At 38.6% G+C, this 22,294-nt stretch overlaps 1 protein-coding gene and 1 long non-coding RNA gene across 3 annotated transcripts in view; both read left to right on the forward strand.

Moving 5' to 3' along the window:
- Positions 1-13,294, forward strand: part of LOC104988375 (A-kinase anchor protein 7 isoforms alpha and beta-like) — a 33,132-nt gene extending 19,838 nt beyond the window's left edge. For both annotated transcript variants that reach the window (XM_010839681.1, XM_010839680.1), the window contains one exon: positions 12,422-13,294. In XM_010839681.1, the coding sequence (XP_010837983.1) occupies positions 12,422-12,615 (194 nt within the window). In that variant the 3' untranslated portion in view covers positions 12,616-13,294. The remainder of the gene's footprint in view (positions 1-12,421) is intronic.
- Positions 1-14,441, forward strand: part of LOC104988376 — a 56,088-nt gene extending 41,647 nt beyond the window's left edge. Inside the window, exon 2 of the long non-coding RNA XR_825229.1 lies at positions 13,292-14,441. This is a non-coding gene — a long non-coding RNA (uncharacterized LOC104988376). The remainder of the gene's footprint in view (positions 1-13,291) is intronic.
- The last annotated feature ends 7,853 nt before the right edge of the window (positions 14,442-22,294 follow it).

Consider the following 22,294-nt stretch of genomic DNA (forward strand, 5'->3'; position numbering starts at 1 on the left):
GTCCATGGGATTTTCCAGGCAAGAGTACTGGAGTGGGGTGCCACTGCCTTCTCCATTTACTGTGTTATTTTATATTAAAAAGCATTAGGATTTCATCTTAGGTTCATTATTAGTTTATTAGTTATACTTTTTTATTTTTACTTTAGTAGTTGCTCTTGGGTTTTAAAACATACATCCTTAAGATGGTTTGCCTTCAAATAATATTATTTCTTCTTATCACATTTAACATAAGCACCTTATGACAATTATTTCCATTTCCCTCTTGGCCTTTGTCCTATTGTTACCATATACTTTATTTCTATGTATTATATAAACTCCATTTAAAATAGTTATGTCTTTTAAGGAGATTAAGAATGAGAGAAAGCTTTTTATTTTTATCTGTATATGTACAGGTTTTAGTTCTCATCTTTGAATAGATCCAAATTTCCATCTGGTCGCATTTCCCTCCTGCCTTAAGTTTTTCCTTTAACACTTCTTCTAGTGCTAGTTGGCTGATGATGGATTAATTTAGCATTTACATGTCTGAAAAAGTCTTTCACCCTCACTTTTAAAAGATAATGCGTCCAGATAAAGAATTCTGGGGTTCCTTTTCCCGTTCTTTTAGTAAAGATGTTGTACTAATGTCTTTTGGCTTGCATTGTTCCTGATGTGTGGATCTGCTATCATTCTTGTCTTTGTTCCTCTGTATAATGTGTCCTTTTTGCTTTGGCTGCTTTTATGATTTTCTTTTAATATTGGTTTTCAGCAGTTTGATCATCATGTTACTTGGTGTGATTTTCTTCACATTTCTTGTACTTGATATTTTCTGAGCTTCTTGATTTTAAGGTTATGGTTTTTATTGCATTTCAAACATTTGGCCCATTATTTCTCTCTATATATATTAGAAGGCGATGGCACCCCACTCCAGTACTCTTGCCTGGAAAATCTCATGGACAGAGGAGCCTGGTAGGCTGCAGTCCATGGGGTCACTAGGAGTTGGACACGACTGAAGCGACTTAGCATATATATTACATATATTTCTTTATACAGGTGTGTATTTTGCACTCCCCTTTCTCTTTCCTTATTAAATTGGCCCACAGTGGCGTTTAATTCCTATTTCTTCACTCTCTGTAATGTGTCCCTTTGTTTCCTGCATTTACCACAGTTCAGGTCCTCATTGTTTCTCTTTTTGTCTGTTGCAAGAACTTGTCTTTATTTTGCCCCTCTCCAGTCCTTCTTCTATATTCCTCACGGTCTATCACAGTGAGTTTTCTGAAGTGTGCTATGCTTAAAACCCTGCAGTGGTTGCCTATTGCCTGTAGAATGCACTTAGACTCCACAGCATGGTCCGTAGAGCCCCTCATCCCTCCCTGCTCGGTAGCCTTTTCCCTGTAGCACCCCCACCCCACGGATGGCACTCTGAACTCTTTATGGCAGTACTGCGGAAGTGCCTCCAGTTCCCCAAGTGCATCGTGCATTTCCATCTATGTACACACTCATGCCTTTGTTACGAGACCTTCCTGCCTCCCTTACCTTGTGCCTATAAACGCCTCCTCATCAAATTCACATACCTCCTCTGTGAAGCATAATAACCTTGTCATCCCTTTCCAACTCCTTTGGACCTTGAACACGCTCTGTTGTCTTGAGGTCATTATTTATTAGTCATCCTCTAGGCCAACTTATGTGTGGGTAGAGACTATATTGTATTTCTTGTTAAATACTTAGTAATGGCACATAGCAAGCACTTAGTAAGGTGTTTGGGTAGATTGATGATTGGTATTTAGTAGGTATTGAGACCATTCTTCTTAAAATAAATTGAACTCAAATTTAAACATAGCACATGTATAAAAAGCACTAATACAATAATTACATTTTGAGAGCCTACTGTGTTACAGGCACGATGTCAGGTACGTTCCATACCTCACCTCTTGTGTTTACAGCAGCGGTACAAGGAGTATTATCCTCATGAGGGGCCCACTCATGGGAAATTTAAGTTTGGAGAGATTATGAACAAGGCTGTGCAGGTAGAAAATGGCAGAATTGGAATGCAAACTCACATGTATGTCATACTTTTCCCTTCTTACATGCATATGAGGAGCTCTGCCACGTCACTGATAGTTCTATCGTATTATCTAGGTTTCCAGTAAGAGAGTTACAGCAGAAATTGTGTAGAGAACAGTGTGGATCATAGTATGGACTCAGAAAACTGATGTTACAGGCAAAAAAGAAGTCTATCTAAAAGCCTATTGTGTATGTCTGGAAAGAGTTCTTTGGTGGACTGGCCTACAAACATCCAGTGCTTATAACTTGTCTCATCTGTCATATGGCCATGTGACAGGCAGTCTTGAGGTAACAAGTCATAGAAATCTTCCCAAGCCATGGGATGTGGAGTTTCCTACAGAGAGGGGTAAAGATGCTTTAGGCGGTGACTTGGGGAACAGTAGAGGGAAGGAAAGACTCTGGAGGTGCCAGCTGTGCTAACAAAAGATTCAAGAGGCTCAGAAGCCTTAGTCATCATGACAGCTTTGGCTGGGGCCACATGCCTCCACCCAGTCAGCTGCAGGTCACTGCCTGTTGGACCTTATCTCCTCTTAGGTTCCCCTCAAGGCGACCACTGATTTTTAGCCTAATTGCAGCTCACCCCCACCCCTCCAATTTAAAAATGTTGAGTGTAGTGGTCTCAGTGTAGTGGTTGAGTGTAAAAATGGAGTGTCATGGTTTCCAGAAGCTGCAGGGGTTGTCCTTTTGTACATAAATATCATGATTTTAAAATTTATTCTGTACTACTGAATTCAGAATAAAATTTACAAAGGCATGGTTCTTTCCACTTTGGCCTTTATATTCTAGAAAATAGTTAAACTGTGGTTTTGGTGTTTTAATTCTAAAATTTTCTGCTGTGTGCTGGGGGTGGAGAGCTTTGGCACTTGACAAAAGAAGGGGAGCTTCTGTTACAGCAGCTCTGTTTTCCATGTTGGCACACAAGGGTCTGAAGACAGTGTCAGTGTAAGTGTGCACTTGGGGACAACTCTTGACCTGTCCCTCATTTCAGAAGAGTTGCAGGTGGTGTGCAAGGAAGCCAAGTATACCACCTCAACCTTTTGAATAGCCTGTGGATCTATACTTAGTGTTTCTTTTAGTCTAGGTAGGTGAAAGAAAAGGTAAGCTCAGCTAATAAAAAGAAGTTTGCTTCTAAGGAGGATACATTATGCTGCAAATTGAAACAAATTAGAACTTTTAATGTAGTTGTATTCTCTCCCTTAGGTCTTACATGATGTTGTAATGAAGATTTTTTGGGTTCTTTAAAAAAAAAAAAATCTATTAGCATGACTTATTCTTGTCGTGACTAACAGGCACCTAGATTTTGGCAGTGGATGGAGGGTAGCGATGCTTTCTGGAGCCCTTCATGTGATATCAGTTAAGGAATTATTGGGTCAATGCACACATAAAAACAGCTGACCCACATTAATACTGACCTTAAATTATCCCAGTAGATATAATTGCTACTCTCCTTGCTGCTACAAAAGAGGTCACTTATTTTCTTTTTCATAATCACAAATATAAATTTTATTTAAGTGCTGACTTGTTACCAGAATTTAAAAAACTAAATCTTGGGTATATACCATGGACTAATGGTGTTACAGCTCTTATGGAGAGTGGAATTGCTTACTTCAAGTTTATTGAAAAGTTTCTTAAGTCTGTTCTTTTAGGGAAAGTATTGTGTTTGGTGGACTTGATAGCATTTCTCATTTCCTTTCCTTTATAATTTTAGAATTATCCTAAGAAGTCAATTAAAGATATTTTGGGGAGGATTTCTAAAAAAAAGAAAAGAAAAAAAAAACAGTGTCAAAGACAAAGATTAATCTGTCATTTAAAATAGGTATGATAGTAAATAACCTAGGTAGAACCAGAAAGAATATTTTTGTTGAGAGGTTGTTGCATACCTTGGTAATATATTTTATGTGTACTTTTGTTGGAAAATGGTGGTGGTGTTGTTTTAGTCTCTAATCATGTCCGACTCTTGCAACCCCATGGACTGTAGCCCGCCAGGCTCCTCTGTCAAGGGATTGCCCAGGCAGGAATACTGGAGTGGGTTGCCATTTCCTTCTCCAGGAGATCTTACCAACTCAGAGATCAAACCTTCGTCTCCCACATTGAAGGTGGATTCTTTACTGCTGAGCCACCAGGGAACCCCCTTTGTTGGAATATCAAATGATAAATCGTATAGACATTGAACTTCCATTGTTAACTAGGCTTCAGGGAAAATGAATGCAGTCATTTATCCTAGAGGTCTCTGTGGGAGACAGATACCTTTTTTCAAGTAGTAGGCAGAAAAAGAACATAGCATAACTTTATTCCTAAAATGCCTCTTCTGATTAATCTGAATTAAGAACCTACAAGTGAAAACACAAATAAGGTCTCAGTGGAATGAAGATACACATTTCTTGAATCACTGTATGTTTAACAGGGCTCTATGATGAGCCTTCTGATAGCCTCTTCCCTGGGCTAATGCTGATAGTCTGAGGATGCTTTGTGGAAATCCTAGGTGAGCCAGGGATCCAGGACAGATCTGGAAGATTCATTTATAAATGTATTTTTGTCAATTGGTTAATTAGTTTGTTATTGTAGATTGTTAATATTTGACTGGATATTTTGGCAGACTGACCAGGTTCATCAAGTGGAGAGGGTGGTGATTTTTCATATGGATATTTGGATTAATGGAGTTCTCTGCACTCAATTTAAATTTAATATTAAGTTTAAATTTCTGGCCACTGTGTGCTATCCTTATTAGAAAATAGGAACATTTAAAAAGTTTTGCTACTGCCTGCGAGGACTTTAATCAACTATTCTCTTGACTGACAGATATTTATTGAACTTTTATTGCATTCAATAAACTGTGCTGTGGAGTAGCAGAGCCAAGAGATAACAGAAAAGTAGGGCATGGTTTCTGCACTCAAGATGTGTCTTTAGCAGAGCAGATAACTGAATCAGTAGTTGGTGAATAAATACATTGATAAGTAATGCTCATAATTTGTAATGAAATTTTAAAAGGAAAACCAGTGAGACTTAGTTTTGTCTGTCTCCTGTATCACCATAGGCTGAAATAGCCAGATATATAGTAAGTGCTTTATGCACCCTTGTTGAATGAATGACCAAGCAACCATGTATTATACATGCAGTCAGAGTTATTGTAATCCAGTGGAAGTTCATCCCTTCTGTCTGGGTTAGCCAAGGAAGGCTTTGTAAAGTAGGGGATTTAGTTACTGAGACAGGCAGGACTGCCTAGAGAAAAGGGATTGTGAAGACGTTCCTGAAGAGATGCTGCAAGCGAACAGTGGAAGTGTGGCAGGGGTGGGTGGTCACCAAAGACAGATTTTGAAAAGCCTTGGATGGCACATTTCAATTTTCCTGTAGAGACAATGGAGTGTGAAAAGGATGTTTTAGAAATAGGAATCTAGAGGTGTTATACTAGATGCATTGAAGAGGGGAGAAGTTGTAAAAAGCCCATGGATAAGACTTGGTGATGAAGTGGATTGATGAGGAAAAGGGAGAAGTTAAAGATGGTGACATTCTTGTTTGAGCTTGGTTGACTTGGATAATGTAATAGTAAAAGCATAAACAAAAAAAGGAAAATCAGAAGGGAAAATTAATGTTTTATGGGAAGATTTTTCTGTTTTAAATTTCTTAATGTTTAAAATAAAAGGGACACTTCATTGTGGGCTGAGAAAAATCACAGCCAGCACAGATCTTTTTGACCTGAGAGGCATCTTGGAAACTGAGTTATGATTAGACTCCAGTCCAACCCTGTTATCTTATTGATGATGTATCAGTATGTGATGAGTGATGTTGTCTTATAGCCACCTGGGGTCAGAAAGAGCCCCAGAAATGCAGTCTCTGGCTTAGATGCAGAGCACAAACAGGTTGGCAGATGTGGAGAGTCATTTACAATGTATTGAAGGGTACTTAAGAAGTACTCCTTCACTTGAAGTTTGGTTTTGTCTTAAATTTGAAGAGCCACTATAAAATAGTTCCAGGTAACACACCTGGAGGTATCTATACAGTATAAACATTGTGTTATAAGACTGGTAGAATCCTTTAAATATTAGACAATGTACTCATTCATTCTTACTAATAAAAACAGTCTTCTTATTGTTGTTCAGTCGCTCAGTCGTGTCCGACTCTTCGCTACCTCATGGACTGCAGCACACCAGGCTTCCCTGTCCTTTACCATCTCCTGGAGCTTACTCAAACTCATGTCCATTGAGTCAGTGATGCCATCCAACCATCTCATCCTCTGTTGTCCCCTTCTTCTCCTGCCTTCAATCTTTCCCAGCAACAGGGTCTTTTCTCATGAGTCAGCTCTCTGCATCAAGTGGCCAAAGTATTGGAGTTTAAGCTTCAGTATCAGTCCTTCCAGTGAATATTCAGGATTGATTTCCTTTAGGATTGACTGGTTTGATCTCCTTGCTGTCCAAGGAACTCTCAAGAGTCTTCCCTAGCCCCACAGTTCTTGCTCCCAAATGTGGTATTAATAGTGCCACATTAATAATAATTTCTTTATCTTTCTTTTAATAATTTGACATATTTATGTTTAATAACTTCTGTGTGGATATCACTGAGTTGAAATTTACTCAATTCTAAGCATATTTTACACTGCAAATATTCTATCTAGGAATTTTTTAGCATAGCTCTGGAGTGCCGTATTTTCACTTTTGAGGAGGCAGCAGTTGCTAAGGCCCTCACTGGTAGTGTGTCCAGATGGACCTGTAAGCCATCTCTCTTCTGCTTGGATGTTGCTAGGAATGATGGTATCAGCATAATTGGCCTTGGACATGTGTTAAATGGAAGTGGTGGGGCTCAGAAGGAGGGTTTAGGTGCCAGTTCTCACCCTTGGCATGTATGCTTTTGTATTCCAACCTATTACATGTGAGGATAGAAAATAACGTGCATCTTCCTGCTCACACCCTTTGTGTCTGCCTGACCCAGACCCAAGGTTGTAAGTATTAACATTGGGCTTTTGGCTTCTGGAGGTCATGGCTGTTATTCCAAAAACTGAGCTGACATTTACTGTGTGAGGATTCTAATTACTTCTTTTTTTTCCAGCTTTATTGAGATATAATTGACATATAACATTATATAAGTTTAAAGTGTTCAGTGGTGATGGTTTGATAACATATCTATCTATAAATAAAATGAAATGTTTTCTACAACAAGATTAGTTAACACATCTTTCACTTCACATAATTATAGTTTTGTTTTTATGTTGAGAACAATTCTCATAGCATGTTTCAAGTTTAGGATACAGTATTGTTGTCTATAGTCACAATGTTGCACATTAGATCCTCAGAATTATTCATCTTATACTTGAAAGTTTGTTCCCTTTGACCAACATATTTCCCTGCCTCACTCCCCCGCTGGAGTGAGGGGCAACCTCCATTCTGCTTTCTGTTTCTGTAAGTTCTGTGTTTTTTGATTCCATAGGTAAGTGAGGTCATGCAGTATTTGTCCTTCTCTGACTTATTTCACTTAACATAAGACCTCAAGGTTTATCCATGTCACAAATGGCAGGATTTCTTTCTTTTTAATAGATATACACCATGTTTTCTTTATCTGTTCAACTGTTGATGGCCACTGAGCTTGTTTCCATTTCTCGCTATCGTGAAATACGTTACAATGAACATGGGAGCACAGATGGCTCTTTGAGATAGTGACTTCATTTTCTTCAGATATTTGCCCAGAAGTGGGATTGCTGGAGCATATGATAATTATATGTTTAATTTTTTAAGGAATCCTCATACTGTTTTCCATAATAACTGCATCAGTGTAACATTTTTACCAGTAGTACGCAAGGGTTCCCTTTTCTCTACGTCCTCACCAGCATTTATTTTCTACTTTTTTCATAATAACCATTCTGACATGGGTGAAGTGGTACCTCCCTGTCGTTTTGATTTTCCTTTCCTGATGATTAGTGATTTGAAAGTACACCTTTTCCTGTTCTTGTTGGCCATTTGCTTGTCTTCATTGGAAAAATATTCAGATTCTCTGCCCACTTTTTAATAGGATTGTTTGTATTTTTGTCATGAAGTTTTGAATATGAAATCAGGTGATTTGCAAGTATTTTCTCATATTCTGTGTTGTCTCTTCATTTTGTTGATCTCTTCTTTTGTTGTGCACAAGCTTTTTAGTTTGCTTTAGTCCCACTTGTTGATTTCTTCTTTTGTCACTTGTTCTTCTGATATCATATTCAAAAATGATCATTGCTAAAACCAGTGTCAAGGAGCTTTTCTCCTGTGTTTTCTTCTAGGAGTGTTATGGTTTCAAGTCTTACACTTAAGTCCTAAATTCATTTTGAGTTAATGTTTGTCAATGATGTAAGATAGGGGTCAAATTTCTTTTTTTTTTTTTTGCATGTGGATATCCAGGTTTTCCAACACTACTTATTAAAGAGACTGTCCTTTTCCCATTATGTATTCTTGTATTATTGTCATTGTCAAATATTAGTTGACCGTATATATGTTAAGTTTATTTCTGGGCTCTTAACTCCATCCCATTGGTCTGTTTTTATGCCACTACCATACTATTTTGAAATCAGGAAGTGTGATGTTTCCAGCTTTGTTCTTTCTCATGATTGCTTTGGCCATTTGGGATCTTTTGTGTTTTCATATGGATTTTAGAATTTTTTTTAAATTTCTGTAAATAAATGCCATTGTAATTTTGATAAAGATTGCATTGAATCTAGATGGCTTTTGGTAGTAAGGACATATTAACGATATTCATTCTTCCAATCCATATATATGGGATATTTTTTTCCATTTATTTGTGTCTTCATTTTCTTTGATCAGAGTCTTACAGGTTTTTAGTATATAGATATTTCACTTCCTTGGTTAAATTTATTCCTTAATATTTCATTGTTTCTGATGCTATTTTAAATGGTATTATTTTTAAAATTTCTTTTTCAGATAGTTTGTTGTTCTGTATAGAAATGCAGCTGATTCTTGTATGTTGATTTTATATCTTCAAACTTTACTGAATTCACTTATTAGGTCTAACAATTTTTAGTATTTTCTGTACACAAGATTATGGTATCAGCAAACAGAGGGGTTTTTCTTTCTGATATGGATGTCTTTTTTTTTCTTTTTCTTGCCTGATTGCTCTTGCTTGTTCTTCCATTACTGTGTGGAATAAGAGTGGTGAGGGTAGGCACTCTTGCCTTGTTTCTGATTTTGGAGGGAAAGCGTTCAAACTTGCACCATTGAATGTGGTGGGTTTGTCATATATGGCCTTTATTATGCTGAGGTGTGTTCCTCCATGGGCTTCCCAGGTGGCGCTAGTGGTAAAGAGCCCTGCCTGCCAGTGTAGGAGCCGTTAAAAAAAACCGCGGGGTTCAATCCCTGGGTTGGGAAGATCCCCTGGAGGAGGGCAAGGCAACCCACTGCAGTGTTCTTGCCTAGAGAATCCCATGGACAGAGGAGCCTGGCAGGCTATAGTCCATTGGATCACAAAGAGTTGGGCGTCACTGAAGCAACTTGGCATGCACGTACATGTTCCTCCATATCAAGTTTGTTGAGAGTTTTCGTCACGAAGGGATGTTGAATTTTGTCGTGTGTGTGTGTGTGTGTGTTTTTACCGTACATTGAAGTGATTATGTGATTTTTAACCTTCAGGTTGTTAATGTGGCATATCACATTGATGTATTTGCATATGTTGAGCCACTTTTATATCTCAGGGATAAATATCCCTTGATTGTGGTGTATGATCCTTTTAACATACTGTTGAATTTGGTTTGCTAGTATTTTGTTGTGGAGAAGGCAATGGCACCCCACTCCAGTCCTCTTACCTGGAAAATCCCATGGACGGAGGAGCCTGGTGGGCTGCAGTCCATGGGGTTGCTAAGAGTTGAACACGACTGAGTGACTTCACTTTCACTTTTCACTTTCATGCATTGGAGAAGGAAATGACAACCCACTCCAGTGTTCTTGCCTGGAGAATCCCAGGGACGGCGGAGCCTGGTGGACTGCCGTCTATGGGATCGCACAGAGTCGGACACAACTGAGCGACTTAGCAGCAGCAGCAGAAGTATTTTGTTGAGTTTTTTGCATCCAAATTCATGAGGGTATTTGCCTGCCCTTTTTTTTTTCCCTTATAGTATCCTTTATGTGACTTTGGTATCAGGGTAATGTTGATCTCATAAAAGAGTTTGGGAGTGTTATATCCTCTTTAGTTTTTTTTTTTTTTCTTTCTGGAAGGGTTTGAGAATTGTTATTAATTCTTCTTTAAATGTTTGGTAAAATTTAGCCATAAACCCAGACTGTCCTGGGCTTTTCTTTGTTGAAGGCTTTTGATTACTGATGTAATCTTAAATTTGTTATTGGTCTGTGGAAAGTTGTATGTTTCTAGGTTGTCTGATTTGTGGCCTATAATTGTTCATAGTAGTCTCTTGTGACATTTTTTTTTTTAAATTTCTGTGGTATCAGTTACAATGTTTCTGCTTTCTTTTATAGTTTTTAATTCTCTTTATCTTGGTAAGTCTATTTAAAGGTCTGTTCTTTTTTTGTTTTATCTTTTCAAAAAGACAACCCTCTGTTCCATTGATCTTTTCTATTGTTTTTCTATTCTCTATTTCATTTATTTCTGCTCTGATTTTAATGTTCTTTCTGCTAACTTTGGGCTTAGTTTGTTCTTATTTTTCTAGTTCCTTGAGATATTAAGTTAGGTCGATTACTTGAGATTATTCTTTTTTCTTAATGCAGGCATTTAGTACCATAAACTTCCCTTTTAGCTCTGCTCTTGCTGAATGATAAGGTTTGGTACGTTGTGTTTCCATTTTTGTTTGTTTCAAAATATATGTTTTAAATTTCTCTTTTGATTTCATCGTTGATTCACTGGTTGTTCATGAGTGTTTGTTTAAATTCTACATATTTGTGAATTTTCCAGTTTTCCTCTGTCTATTGATGTCTAGGTTTATTCCACTATAGTTAGAAAAGATACTTGGTTTGATTTCAGTTTTTAAACATTTGCTGAGACTTGTTTTGGACCTAACAGTCTATCCTGGAGAACGTTTCGTATGTACTTGAGAAGAATGTATATTCTGGTGCTGTTGGATGGAATGTTCTTTATATGTCTCTTGGGTCCATTAGGCCTCAAGTATAGCTCAAGTCCAATGTTTTCTTTTTTTTTTCCCAATGTTTTCTTATTGATATTCCGTCTGAATGATCTATCCATTGTTGAAAGTAGAGTACTAAACCCCCCTACTATTATTACATTGATGTCTATCACTCCCTTGAGATCTGTTAGCATTTACCTAATGTACTTACTTCTCCCTGTAAAGTGTCTGCCTGCAATGCTAGAGACCTGGGTTCGATCCCTGGGTTGGGAAGATCCTCTGGAGAAGGAAATGGCAACCCGCTCCAGTACTCTTGCCTGGAAAATCCCATGGACGGAGGAGAGTAGTAGGCTACAGTCCATGGGGTCGCAGAGTCGGACACGACACGACTGAGCCATTCACTCACTTCACTCACTCGCGTAAGGGACTTAGGTGCTTAGAAGTCTTTGCCGCTGTCACTCATCTGCCTTCCTGGGTCCACAGTTCAATGGAAGGAAATGAAGGACTGAATGGGCCTGAGAGGTGAGCCTCTAGTTTTTTTCTTTTACTCAGTTAAGGGAGACAGGAAAGAGAATGAGTGCGAAATGCGCAGCATTCGACCAGATGAGAGCCAGCTCTTTTACAGAAATATGAGAAGATAATTAAACCTTGATCATCACTAGCAGGGAAGCAAAATGACCATAAAATACTAACATCTAGTAATTTACTGTCATAATCCTAATTCTTCTGTAAGAGTTTCCTAAATTGTAGAGTTTTTTAGATTGTAGTGATCTGAAATTAAAAAGAATACTAGTTTAACATGCTTATTTTAAACTAGTTCCTAGCAGTAGTAACCACCTTTGTCTTCATGGGAGTGCTGAGACTTTGTTAACAGCTGTCCAGGCCAAGTATTATAAAATCACTGATCCTGTGTGCTTAGTTAATTAGGAAATCTCAGTTACCTAACATTTGATAGTGGTGAAGTACGAACAGATACATCTTGCTGGCGATTTCACATGTCTAAGTCTCCCGGTGGTGGGTACATGGACTTTGTAGTAATGATCAGCCTTGGATGAAAGAAAAACAAAAATCCCATGTAGAACTGGGGAACTTCCAGCTTTGCTAGGTAAGGTATTTTTAGATTGGGCCTAAGGACCTGCTTTCCAGCCTGAAGTCTTCAGGGACAGGCAGTCTGCAAGTACCAAATGAAAAGCCAAGCCAGTATTCTTGAATGTATAGATCCAGTTTGCCAGATTGAAGGGCGCTTGCTCTTTGTAACTAACTGAACTAGCTGGCCCCTGCATGCCGAGTTTCTATGGCAATGTGATCTCAGTGACCTCTCTTCTCTGTTGTGGAATGTAGGTGATAAGAATGGAGGCGAGCCTGATGATGCTGAACTGGTAAGGCTCAGTAAGAGGCTGGTGGAGAATGCAGTGCTCAAGGCTGTCCAGCAGTATCTGGAAGAAACACAGAACAAAAACAAGCCAGGGGATGGGAGCTCTGTGAAAACTGAAGAGGCTGATAGGAATGGCACTGACAGTGACAACAGGAAATGAGACCCAAATGCAGGCAGGACCCCGCTGCTCCGTGAGAAGCACCCCTGCCTTCCTCTGCCGAGTCAGTGGACTAATTTGCATTGTGCTGTCTAAGTGTCCTGTCCAGTCCGTGAAGATTGCCTAATACTTTTCATGATTGATGTCTTTGCATTTCTGAAGCACAACAGAAGAGGAATGGAGAACTGGGACTATCAAAGGAAATCAATTTACGAAGGAAGAATGGCCCTGGTTTCACTTGCCCTCAGCCATGGCTGAGGGAGAGGGGACTTTGGGTTATGCCTTGTGGACTCTAATTAAAGGCCATGGAAGAGGCCTTGACGTAAATGGAATACTGCCATTTCAATTGCTTAGCAGGGCATTTGACTACCTTATCTGAGGCCAAAACACACAGAGCTAACAAGTGCTACGCTTAAAATGATCACTGTTGACATTATTGCCCATAAGTTGGTCCACAGGTTTTCATGTCTGTCCTTTGTGTGTTGTTGCTATGCATTATTTACAGTAAATTTGATTCTTGTAAATGATATATTTTGGTGAAATGCAACCTTTTCTATAAAATGTGGGCAGCATTTTAAAGGTTTCTTTTTAACCTTCTTTTGATAAGTCAGTGTGCCATATTTAGTGTTTTTCATTGGCATTTGTACGTGAAATGTATCATATAATTTTTTTCCCATAGGCCCGAAACCTATTGGAATCCAGGACTTAATTAATGAAGCTTTGCGTCGAGAGAGGATGGGTCTGCAATCCAAAGTGAAGGAGATAAAAGCACTTTTATTAAAGCCTGAGATTCAGGCCAAAATCAGGAGGGAGCTCTTTGAAGGAAGATTCATTAACAACAGTAATCAAGGAAACGATGTGGATTTCAGTGCAACTTTGACATAAACTCTACATTGTTATCATGGTACTAGAGTTTATGATATCTTTCCAGCTCATTAAATAGCTCTTTGGTGAATACCAAAGAAGTGTTCTGATAGTTTGCACAACAGCAAACCAATATTTGGTAAGGAATGAACAATTTCTTTCCAAAGAAAACTGAATTCTGCACTGTTATTTTTAAGCTAAACTTGTGTTTTAGAATGTTTATCTCTGTAATATCAAGATTCATTTTATAGAAAAGACTTCTTAATTAGCTGTTGTGAGATGTTCCTTGAGTCCTCACAGATAAAATATACAGACTGTGAAAAATCATTTACTAAAAAAAACACAAAATAAAACCCAGTATTTTAAGGGTTATTTGTTTCCTGTTAACATGACTTTTGTTGTTGTTCAGTCAAAAGAAGCATTGTTCATGTGTATCTATATCTAGTGTTACTTTTAATGAGACTGAATGTTTATTGATCACTAGTACTTGAATGAACATTTATAAATGTAATTATTGCAGTCACTGGTTAAGAATGTTTTATAATTTCCATATGTATTATTTTTCAATGATTGAAATGTAGTTTGCTTTTTCATTTCTTACTGAATGTTTGGGGTTTTTATTTTCTACTTTTCTGAAGATAAGCTAGCCCATGTCTTATTGTATCCCTTATAATCTGAATTTGCTTGCACTGGTTCATTTTTAAAGAATATTCTTGAAAATTTTCCTTCCCATATGATAATCACTGGTAACAGCTTTTTCTATGATCATTGTAAAATTGCTGCTACTAACAGATCATGCTGGAGGAGGAAATTATTAGAGATCAAATATGTAATCATTTCAAAGATAAAATCCAATTTACTCATGGATTTTTGCTATTTTTTCACTGGGTAAATTATATTACATTTATTTATAAGTGAGTTTATGCATTTTCATGCCTCTTAATAAATGTATTGTTTTCCCTTGTTGCCTTTCTTCATTTATTTTTTTTCTTCTTAGAATCTGAATATAGTGAAGTCAGAAATAGGGGCTCTGATAGTTTCAGTGTTTTTTAAGACTATTTTGTATTAGATATAGTTGGATAACAATGTTGTGATAGTTTCATGTGTACAGTAAAGTAATTCAGTTGTATATATCCATGTGCCTATTCTGTTTCAAATTCTTTTCTCACTTCAGTTCAGTTCAGTCGCTCAGTCGTGTCCGACTCTGCGACCCCATGAATCGCAGCACGCCAGGCCTCCCTGTCTGTAGGTTGTTACATAACATTGAGCAGCATTCCCTGTGCTATACAGTAGGTCCTTGTTTAGTGTTTCTTAACTTTTGTGTTCTTATCCTGTTTGCTAAGATAGCACAATTGTCAGAGCACCTTTAACCTTAGACTTTTAAATCACTCCAAATCAGTCAGCTTCACAGAGAATATCAACAGAACATTAAAGGCAAAGAAAATCTCGGTAGCATCTCATAAACTGCTCACAGCGTGTCACTCCAGCAATGTCAGTAGCAGAGATAAGAGAGCATGTGCATCCAGATGTGGAGACCTGGGTGCTGCTTCCCATGAGCCTCTCCGAGGGTGGAGGTTTTATTGTATGTAGACGACTTCCTTGAGTTAACCCTTGAGGTGGGAAGCAAAGATATTTGGGAGCTTGCCTTGTTCTTGCCTGGAAAATCCCACGGACGGAGGAGTCTGGTGGGCTGCAGTCCATGGGGTCGCTGAGGGTCGGACACGACTGAGCGACTTCACTTTCACTTTTCACTTTCATATATTGGAGAAGGAAATGGCAACCCACCCCAGTGTTCTTGCCTGGAGAATCCCAGGGATGGAGGAGCCTGGTGGACTGCCCTCTCTGGGGTCGCACAGAGTCGGACACGACTGAAGTGACTTAGCAGCAGCAGCCTTGTTCTTTAAGAGAGGAAACAGTCATAAAGAGATAAAGTGCTTTATCCAAGGCCACACTGCTGCTAGGCAATTGGACCCTGTGCTCGGACCTAGGGCCCCATCTCAACATCCACTGTTCAATAACCTGGTAATAGTATTTTAGGAGAAACAGCATGCTAAGTTATTAGTATTTTAGGAGAAACAGCACATCTTATAGCATATCATAGATCTCTTTATCCTCAAAGAGCTACTTCAACACTTCCCAGCAATTTGAAAAGCTAAAAAAGTATCCTTTTTGCAATTTGGAGTTACACGACTTTCTGCACAACTTACTGTTTTTTTTGATTAAGCATCATACCTCCCAGGTGTTACATACCTGGCTGCGAGCCAAATGCTTTAGGCACATTATTATGTTTCTTCCCTTCAGTGACCCTGTTAGGAAGTTACTAATACTGTTTTACAGATTAGGAAATTAGGAAAGTGGGGCTGTAAATGGTTAAATGGCTATTTATAAAGCTAATCAAAGGTAGGGCTCAGTTTAGACTTGGGTCTATTCTACTTCAAAGCCAAGCTGTTTCCACACAGCAGCAGTTCCTCTCTCCACCGAATACAAGTCATTTCACAAGTTAAGAATGTGGAACAAAGAGAAGTCATTTTCTTTTGACTAAATCATCTCCCTTGAAGCCCTGAAGTTCTATGAACATAGGAGAGAAGTTTGTGATGGGAAATATTCAAAATGACTTTTTCCCCATTTAGTCAGAACTGGAGAAGAATCGTTTGTTGGGTCACCGAGACAGACTGTGTTGTCCTCCATTGGTCTAGTGTGTTATATAGCCTTGTCTTCTGACAGGGTGGCTGCGTGGTTGGGGAAAGGGTGTCAGTCTGGTCCAGGAGGCAGACTGTGGTCTTAGACCTGGACCGCACCAACGGTGATTCTGAACAAACCAGTTCCCTTTTCTGAATTGAAGCAGTTTGGTGATAGGTGATTTCCAGGGATCCTAGTCTCTTTGTGACTTTATTTTGATGGTATTCATGCTGATGCCATGTCTCAACCAGCCACCCACATGTGAGACCTTCTTGCTTACACCATTCTAGTACATCTGTTGTCAACAAGAGACTGAGATTTCTAGAAGGCTTTGTCAGCATCATGTAGGCACAAATTTATTTTTATGACCAGATTCCAATATTTTCTGTCACTGGTAAAATAGTAGACCCTATATGAATATTTTTTAAAATATCAAAAAAGTAATATTTTCAAACAGCAGGACAAGACTTTGCTAGCTTTGAACTTGGTCCTATTTATAGCATAGATAGCCATGACAAACACAGACTGTGTGTTGAAAAGCAGAGACATTACTCTGCCAACAAAGGTTTGTATAGTCAAGGCTAGGGTCTTTCCAGTGGTCACGTGTGGTTGTGAGAGCTGGGTGGTAAAAAAGACAGAGTGCCAAGGAATTGATGCTTTTAAACTGTGGTGCTGGAAAAGACTTCTGAAAGTCCCTTGGACAGCAAGGACATCAAACCAGTCAATCTTAAAGGAAATCACTGAATTCTCATTGGAAGGACTGATGCTGAAGCTGAAGCTTCAGTATTTTGGTCACCTGATGAGAACAGCCGACTCATTGGAAGTCCCTGATGCTAGGAATGATTGAGAGCAGAAGGAGAAGAGGGCATCAGAGGATTACATGGGTGGATGGCATCACCAATGCAATGGACATGAACTTGGGCAAACTCTGGGATCTGGTGAGGAACAGGGAGAACTGGTGTGTTACAGTCCACAAGGTCACAGAGTCAGACACAACTGGGCGACTGAACAATAGCAACAGTAGCATCTTAGATGATTGTTGTATTACTCTACCTTTCGTTCTAAACTTCAGACCTTTGAAATATACTAGTTCTAGCTAGAGCATACTTAAGATTCAAACTATTCCCTCTAAAACCCCAGTGCTTCTATGTGTCATCTCAGCAGCCAGATGTTCCCATAAGGAGATAATTAAAACAGTTTTGACTTCATATTCTAGATGTCCTTTCAGACAGAAGACTAATACAATATGTTTGCACCTGTATAGTTGATCACCAATTCATAAACCGGTTACCATGTTATATAACAAAAATTTATTTCATTATATACTCAAAACAAACCTATAATATCTCCAAACCTGGTATCAGTCTTTGAACAAATTGTGGATGCATTCCTGAATTCCAACTTTTCCAGGTATTCATATAAAAAAGAAATAAACCCAGTGTACTTTAAAAAATAGTTTACAAGTCCTTACATGAATTTGATGGCAGCACACATTCTTAACAAGACAGACCCCTAGATTATTCATTCACAGTAAAAATGAATATTAGAGCAACTCGCTCTTGAGTCAGTGAATTTAAAATTCACAACAGTTCTTTCCTGGAACACCATTTTGGGGATAAGAAAGCTTGTTTATAAGGTAATTTGAGAGCTGAAGAAAGGTGCTATTATCATCTCTTGTATAATGTCCTCAAAACTACTTATTTGGAGTCATTAAATGTAACTGATAAATTCAGGCAACTTGGAATGATTTTAAAATGTAAACTTCAATACTCATTGAAAGGTTATGAAGTTCTATTAAAACATCAAAGATAGATACACTAAGGCTGAGAAATTGATTCATTGTTTTTGGGAAACATATGTTGCTTTCCCTTTAGTGGTTCAAATGATTTCTGAAAGCCCACTCTTCTATGACACTGCCCTATATATCTATATGTAAAATTCTTTGACCCATCTTTGTTTGCAGTCTCGTCCATTTAAGCTGCTTCACCATACGGCATGCTTGTTCTTAACTATATAGTAAATGGGTGCGACATTTCCAATTACTCCCCACGCTTCCTGCCAAAAACCACATGGGCACAAAATCACCATGGTTATGTCTTTGAACCAAAGAACATTTACTTCTTTTTTTTTTTTTTTTGCCTTTTTTAACCACAAATATATGATCTCTCCCTATATTTAAGTTTTTTGGTAAATGCTCACATAATATATATAAAGTTGAAGGTGAAAGGACAAAAAAACAGACTTACAGTTTGATAGGAATTACAGTGCTGAGGAAAGAAACAAGTGATATGTACACACCAATCCAAGAATTATCTGATATGCTAATTGAGTTGGAGAAACAATGAATATGCAACAGTGGGAGAGACTAAGTATATCTTTTTAAGATTCTGGAAGACAGTTTTGGAGGCTATTCTTATCAGGTCTGAGCTTGGGAAATGTCTTTATGGAAGAGGATGTGATGAGGGCTTTTGATAGTTTTGTGGGCATTTCTCACAGTGACTGCGCAGCATCTTTTGAATACCCTTTCTTGTTTGAGGAACCCCCTACCTTGTGATCCCCACTTCTCCAGGAAGAGGTCTGCAGTAGAGGCCAGGAACTCTCCTTCTCAGTCTCCTTTATCACTGGGGTTCAGCCATAAGCCTTGGGCTCCACCAAGCGATAGAGAGACCCTGCATGCTGCAGGGGCAAAGTCGCTATTTGGGGATCCTGTGCCCTATGTAGGTGTCACATGCTGGCAGAGGGTAGAGGCAGGAGTTTGCTTAGAGCATCTGACAGTGGAATGAGGCATCTTTCCTGCTACTTGGCCACCCAGCCTGATTCTCTGGACATTCTGGGGATTCTGTGAGTTGCTGAATATCCTTTGCTATAAAGTTCCCTTTCCACTTAAACTAGCTAAACTGATTCTGCTGTTTACAACTAAAAGTCCTGACTGATACAGGCCACACTCCAGTAAGTCAGTATTTCAACACAGGGCATGACTTGGCATTTTGAATTGGACATCTCTCCTAGTGTGTGATGGGTATTTGTGATATAAGAAGTTGCCATTCCTGACCCCCAGGGACTAAATGTCAGTAGCAGACTCCAGTTACTGTGACAAATAAACATCCCCACACATTTCTCAAATCCCCTCCAGATGAGGGCAGCATGACCCCCACTTGGGAAACACCCTATGTGCTCTCCTAACAGCATAAAAGAGTTCACATGCTTCCTCTCATGCCCATTCTATCAAGAGGTAATTTAGGTCTTAAAAAGGACGTGCTTATTGGGGCTTTGTACACTATTACATTCCTGGATAGAAGCAGAACAATGAAGCCACCTGTATGTTTTAAGTGACATGGATTGAAACACCTAGTTGCTGCATGAGAAAAATGGTGAAAGCATCAATTGTGATGATAATGACACCATTGTTGAATCACCGTTGTGATTCTTTGGGCACACTTAGAGAATGAAAACAGATGACCTCCAAAGTGGACGCTATGTGACATGATTAACATATTGTTATAATAAAAAGGCTATTTCTCATGTATTTTATTCAAAAATAAATATTTTTGCATAGTATGCTGAAGAGCAAAAGTTTATAATAAACAGATGTAGAGATATTTTAATCTAAGAAATCTGAGAGAGATGTTTGAAATATAAAAATGTTTTAATATACCAAAAATATTAATTTTCCCTGAGCAGATATGGTGGAAAGATTTCAGCTATAGAATGGGAAAGCACTGTTCCTACAGGGCTCTACTGAAACCTGGAGAAGAGCGGCTTCCTGAGTTAAGCGACACACGTGAAAACACAAAGTTCAGTGGAGCATCCAAATCAAAGGAATAAGACACAAGAGAATGAATACATGAGCGATAAATTGTGGAGAATTCAAACTGTATGTTTTAAGAGAAATTACTAGTCTTTAGTGCATTCAGAATGTGTCTTTAATGTTTATGCTAAATAGCTGTTGTAGTTTGTTGTTTACCATAGAGAAGTATTACCCGCCCCAAATCAGTGAATATCCTAGACCTAATTAGAAGGAAGTGATATAAACAAGAATGGCTCGGCCTTGGGTAGATTATTGCTTCCAGTTCTTCTCCTTGCCTGTATCCTTCTCAGATGACTGCCTGTTTCATATGGCTTTACAGTGAATCTCACCAAAGGCAGAGTGTATTTCTCTGCTCCACTGATGATACCTCACTTGGCCATGTGACTTGCTTTGACCAATGGGATGTATGTGAATATGAAGCAGGCAAAGGCTTGAAATGTGGAGACTTGTGACGCAAACCTGAACCAGACCTGCATCCTGGAGCCAAGCCCTGCCAAGTGCAGTCGTGACTAGGAGACCCACCGCTGCAGACAGGTGAGTGAGAACCAGATGCCTGTTGTTCTATGCCACCTGCTTTTTTTTGTTACGCAGCAGTATTGCAGCAAAAGCTAACTAGTGTAGGACCTATAAGTCAAACTGAAACACAACAGCAAACTTGAGCTAAATTGTGCTTTTCAAAAAGGCAGTAGCGTCGAGAGGATGTACCATTTTGGGGCTATATGGATTTCATATTATATAATTTCATTCAGTATTATATAATTTATGGTATTTTCATTTTTAAAAATATACATGTTTATAAATGCTTTTAAATATTAACCGTGATAAGTTCTAAGTGGGATTAAAAGTGAAATTACTTCCTAATTTGTGCATTTTAGTAGTTTTGCTATCTATTGTTGTTGTTAAGTTGCTAAATTGTATTCAACTCTTTGTGACTCCTTGGACTGTAGCCTGCCAGGCTCCTCTGTCCATGACATTCTCCAGGCAAGAATAGTAGAGATTTTAGTAATTTTACCATCTATATTAAGCATTTATTCTTACAGATAAAATCTTAAATGCTATTTTAAAATAAAACTAATCTATTCAGATATCACACAATTCATTATGTTGCAGCTGTAAGAAATTAGTGCCTAAAGATCACCTTACTCACAAAACTCACCCCATTCACTCATGCATTCACTCACTTTTTGAACATTTCCTCTGGGCCAGATATTGAGCTGGGTGCTCGGTATGCAAAAATATCTATGTTGGAATGATACACAACATATTGATATAGGTGTATTTATTCCTCTCTCTATAATCTCTATTTCCCTCATTTTCAGTAAGACCTTGTTTTTAGTGGGAGGCTACAACCAAAATAGAGAAGCAAAGGGCCGATTTTCATAGTTCTGGTTTTTCTGCTCCCAATGGCCCAATTCTCGGTATAAGCCATAGGTTTGGCAACATAACGGGATGTTGGAGTCTTTCCCTGTCCACTCTCATTTTCCACTGAGGCACTAGGAAGCTAGATACATAAGAAGGATATATGTACAAAGAGAGAAACACCCAGACCCCTCAGTGAGGTCAAGAACACAAGAAAGGGGTAAAAAAGGATTTTGTGAGGAGGAAGTATTTGGAGCAGCTGTGCTTTAAACCTCATGCTCTTCTGGTGGGGAGGGCCTGCTGAGTACTGCAGAAACTTTTAGTATAAACAGCTTCTTCCAAACACCGGCACTAAGAGACGTGACCAAACTCTGCCATGGCTTCTAGTAGTCTAAAGTTATGTCCCCACAGTGACCCCTGGCAGTTCCTGTTTGGAAAAGACCAAGGTTGCCAAAAGGTTGGTTTTATTTTATTTTTTCCAACTTTATTGAGAAATAATTGATGACTATAATTAAAGTGTATAATGTGGTGATTTGAATATATATACATTGTGGAATGATGACCAAGACCAAGAAAATTAGCATATCCCTCAGTTCACATGTTTAACTTTTTTGTGTGAGAATGCTTAAGATCTAGTCTGATCAAATGTGAAGTATACAATACAGTATTATTAACTATAATCACCATCCTGTACATTGGATCCTCTGGATTTATTCATCTTGTAACTGCAAGTTTGTATCCTTTGATTTACATCTCCTTGTTTCCTTCTTCCTCAAGCCCTGGCTACTACCATTCTACTCTTCATTTCTATAAAATCAGCTTAAAAAAACCAGACTCCACATGTACCTGACACCATGCAGTATTTGTCTTTCTCTGTTTGGCTCATTTCGGGCTTCCCAGGTGCGCTAGTGGTAAAGAACCTGCCTGCCAGTGCAGAAGTTGTAAGAGACTCAGGTTCAGTTCCCTAGGTCT

Source organism: Bison bison, unplaced genomic scaffold (genome assembly GCF_000754665.1).
Source record: "Bison bison bison isolate TAMUID 2011002044 unplaced genomic scaffold, Bison_UMD1.0 scf7180017864132, whole genome shotgun sequence".
NCBI classification, from domain to species: Eukaryota; Metazoa; Chordata; class Mammalia; order Artiodactyla; family Bovidae; genus Bison; species Bison bison.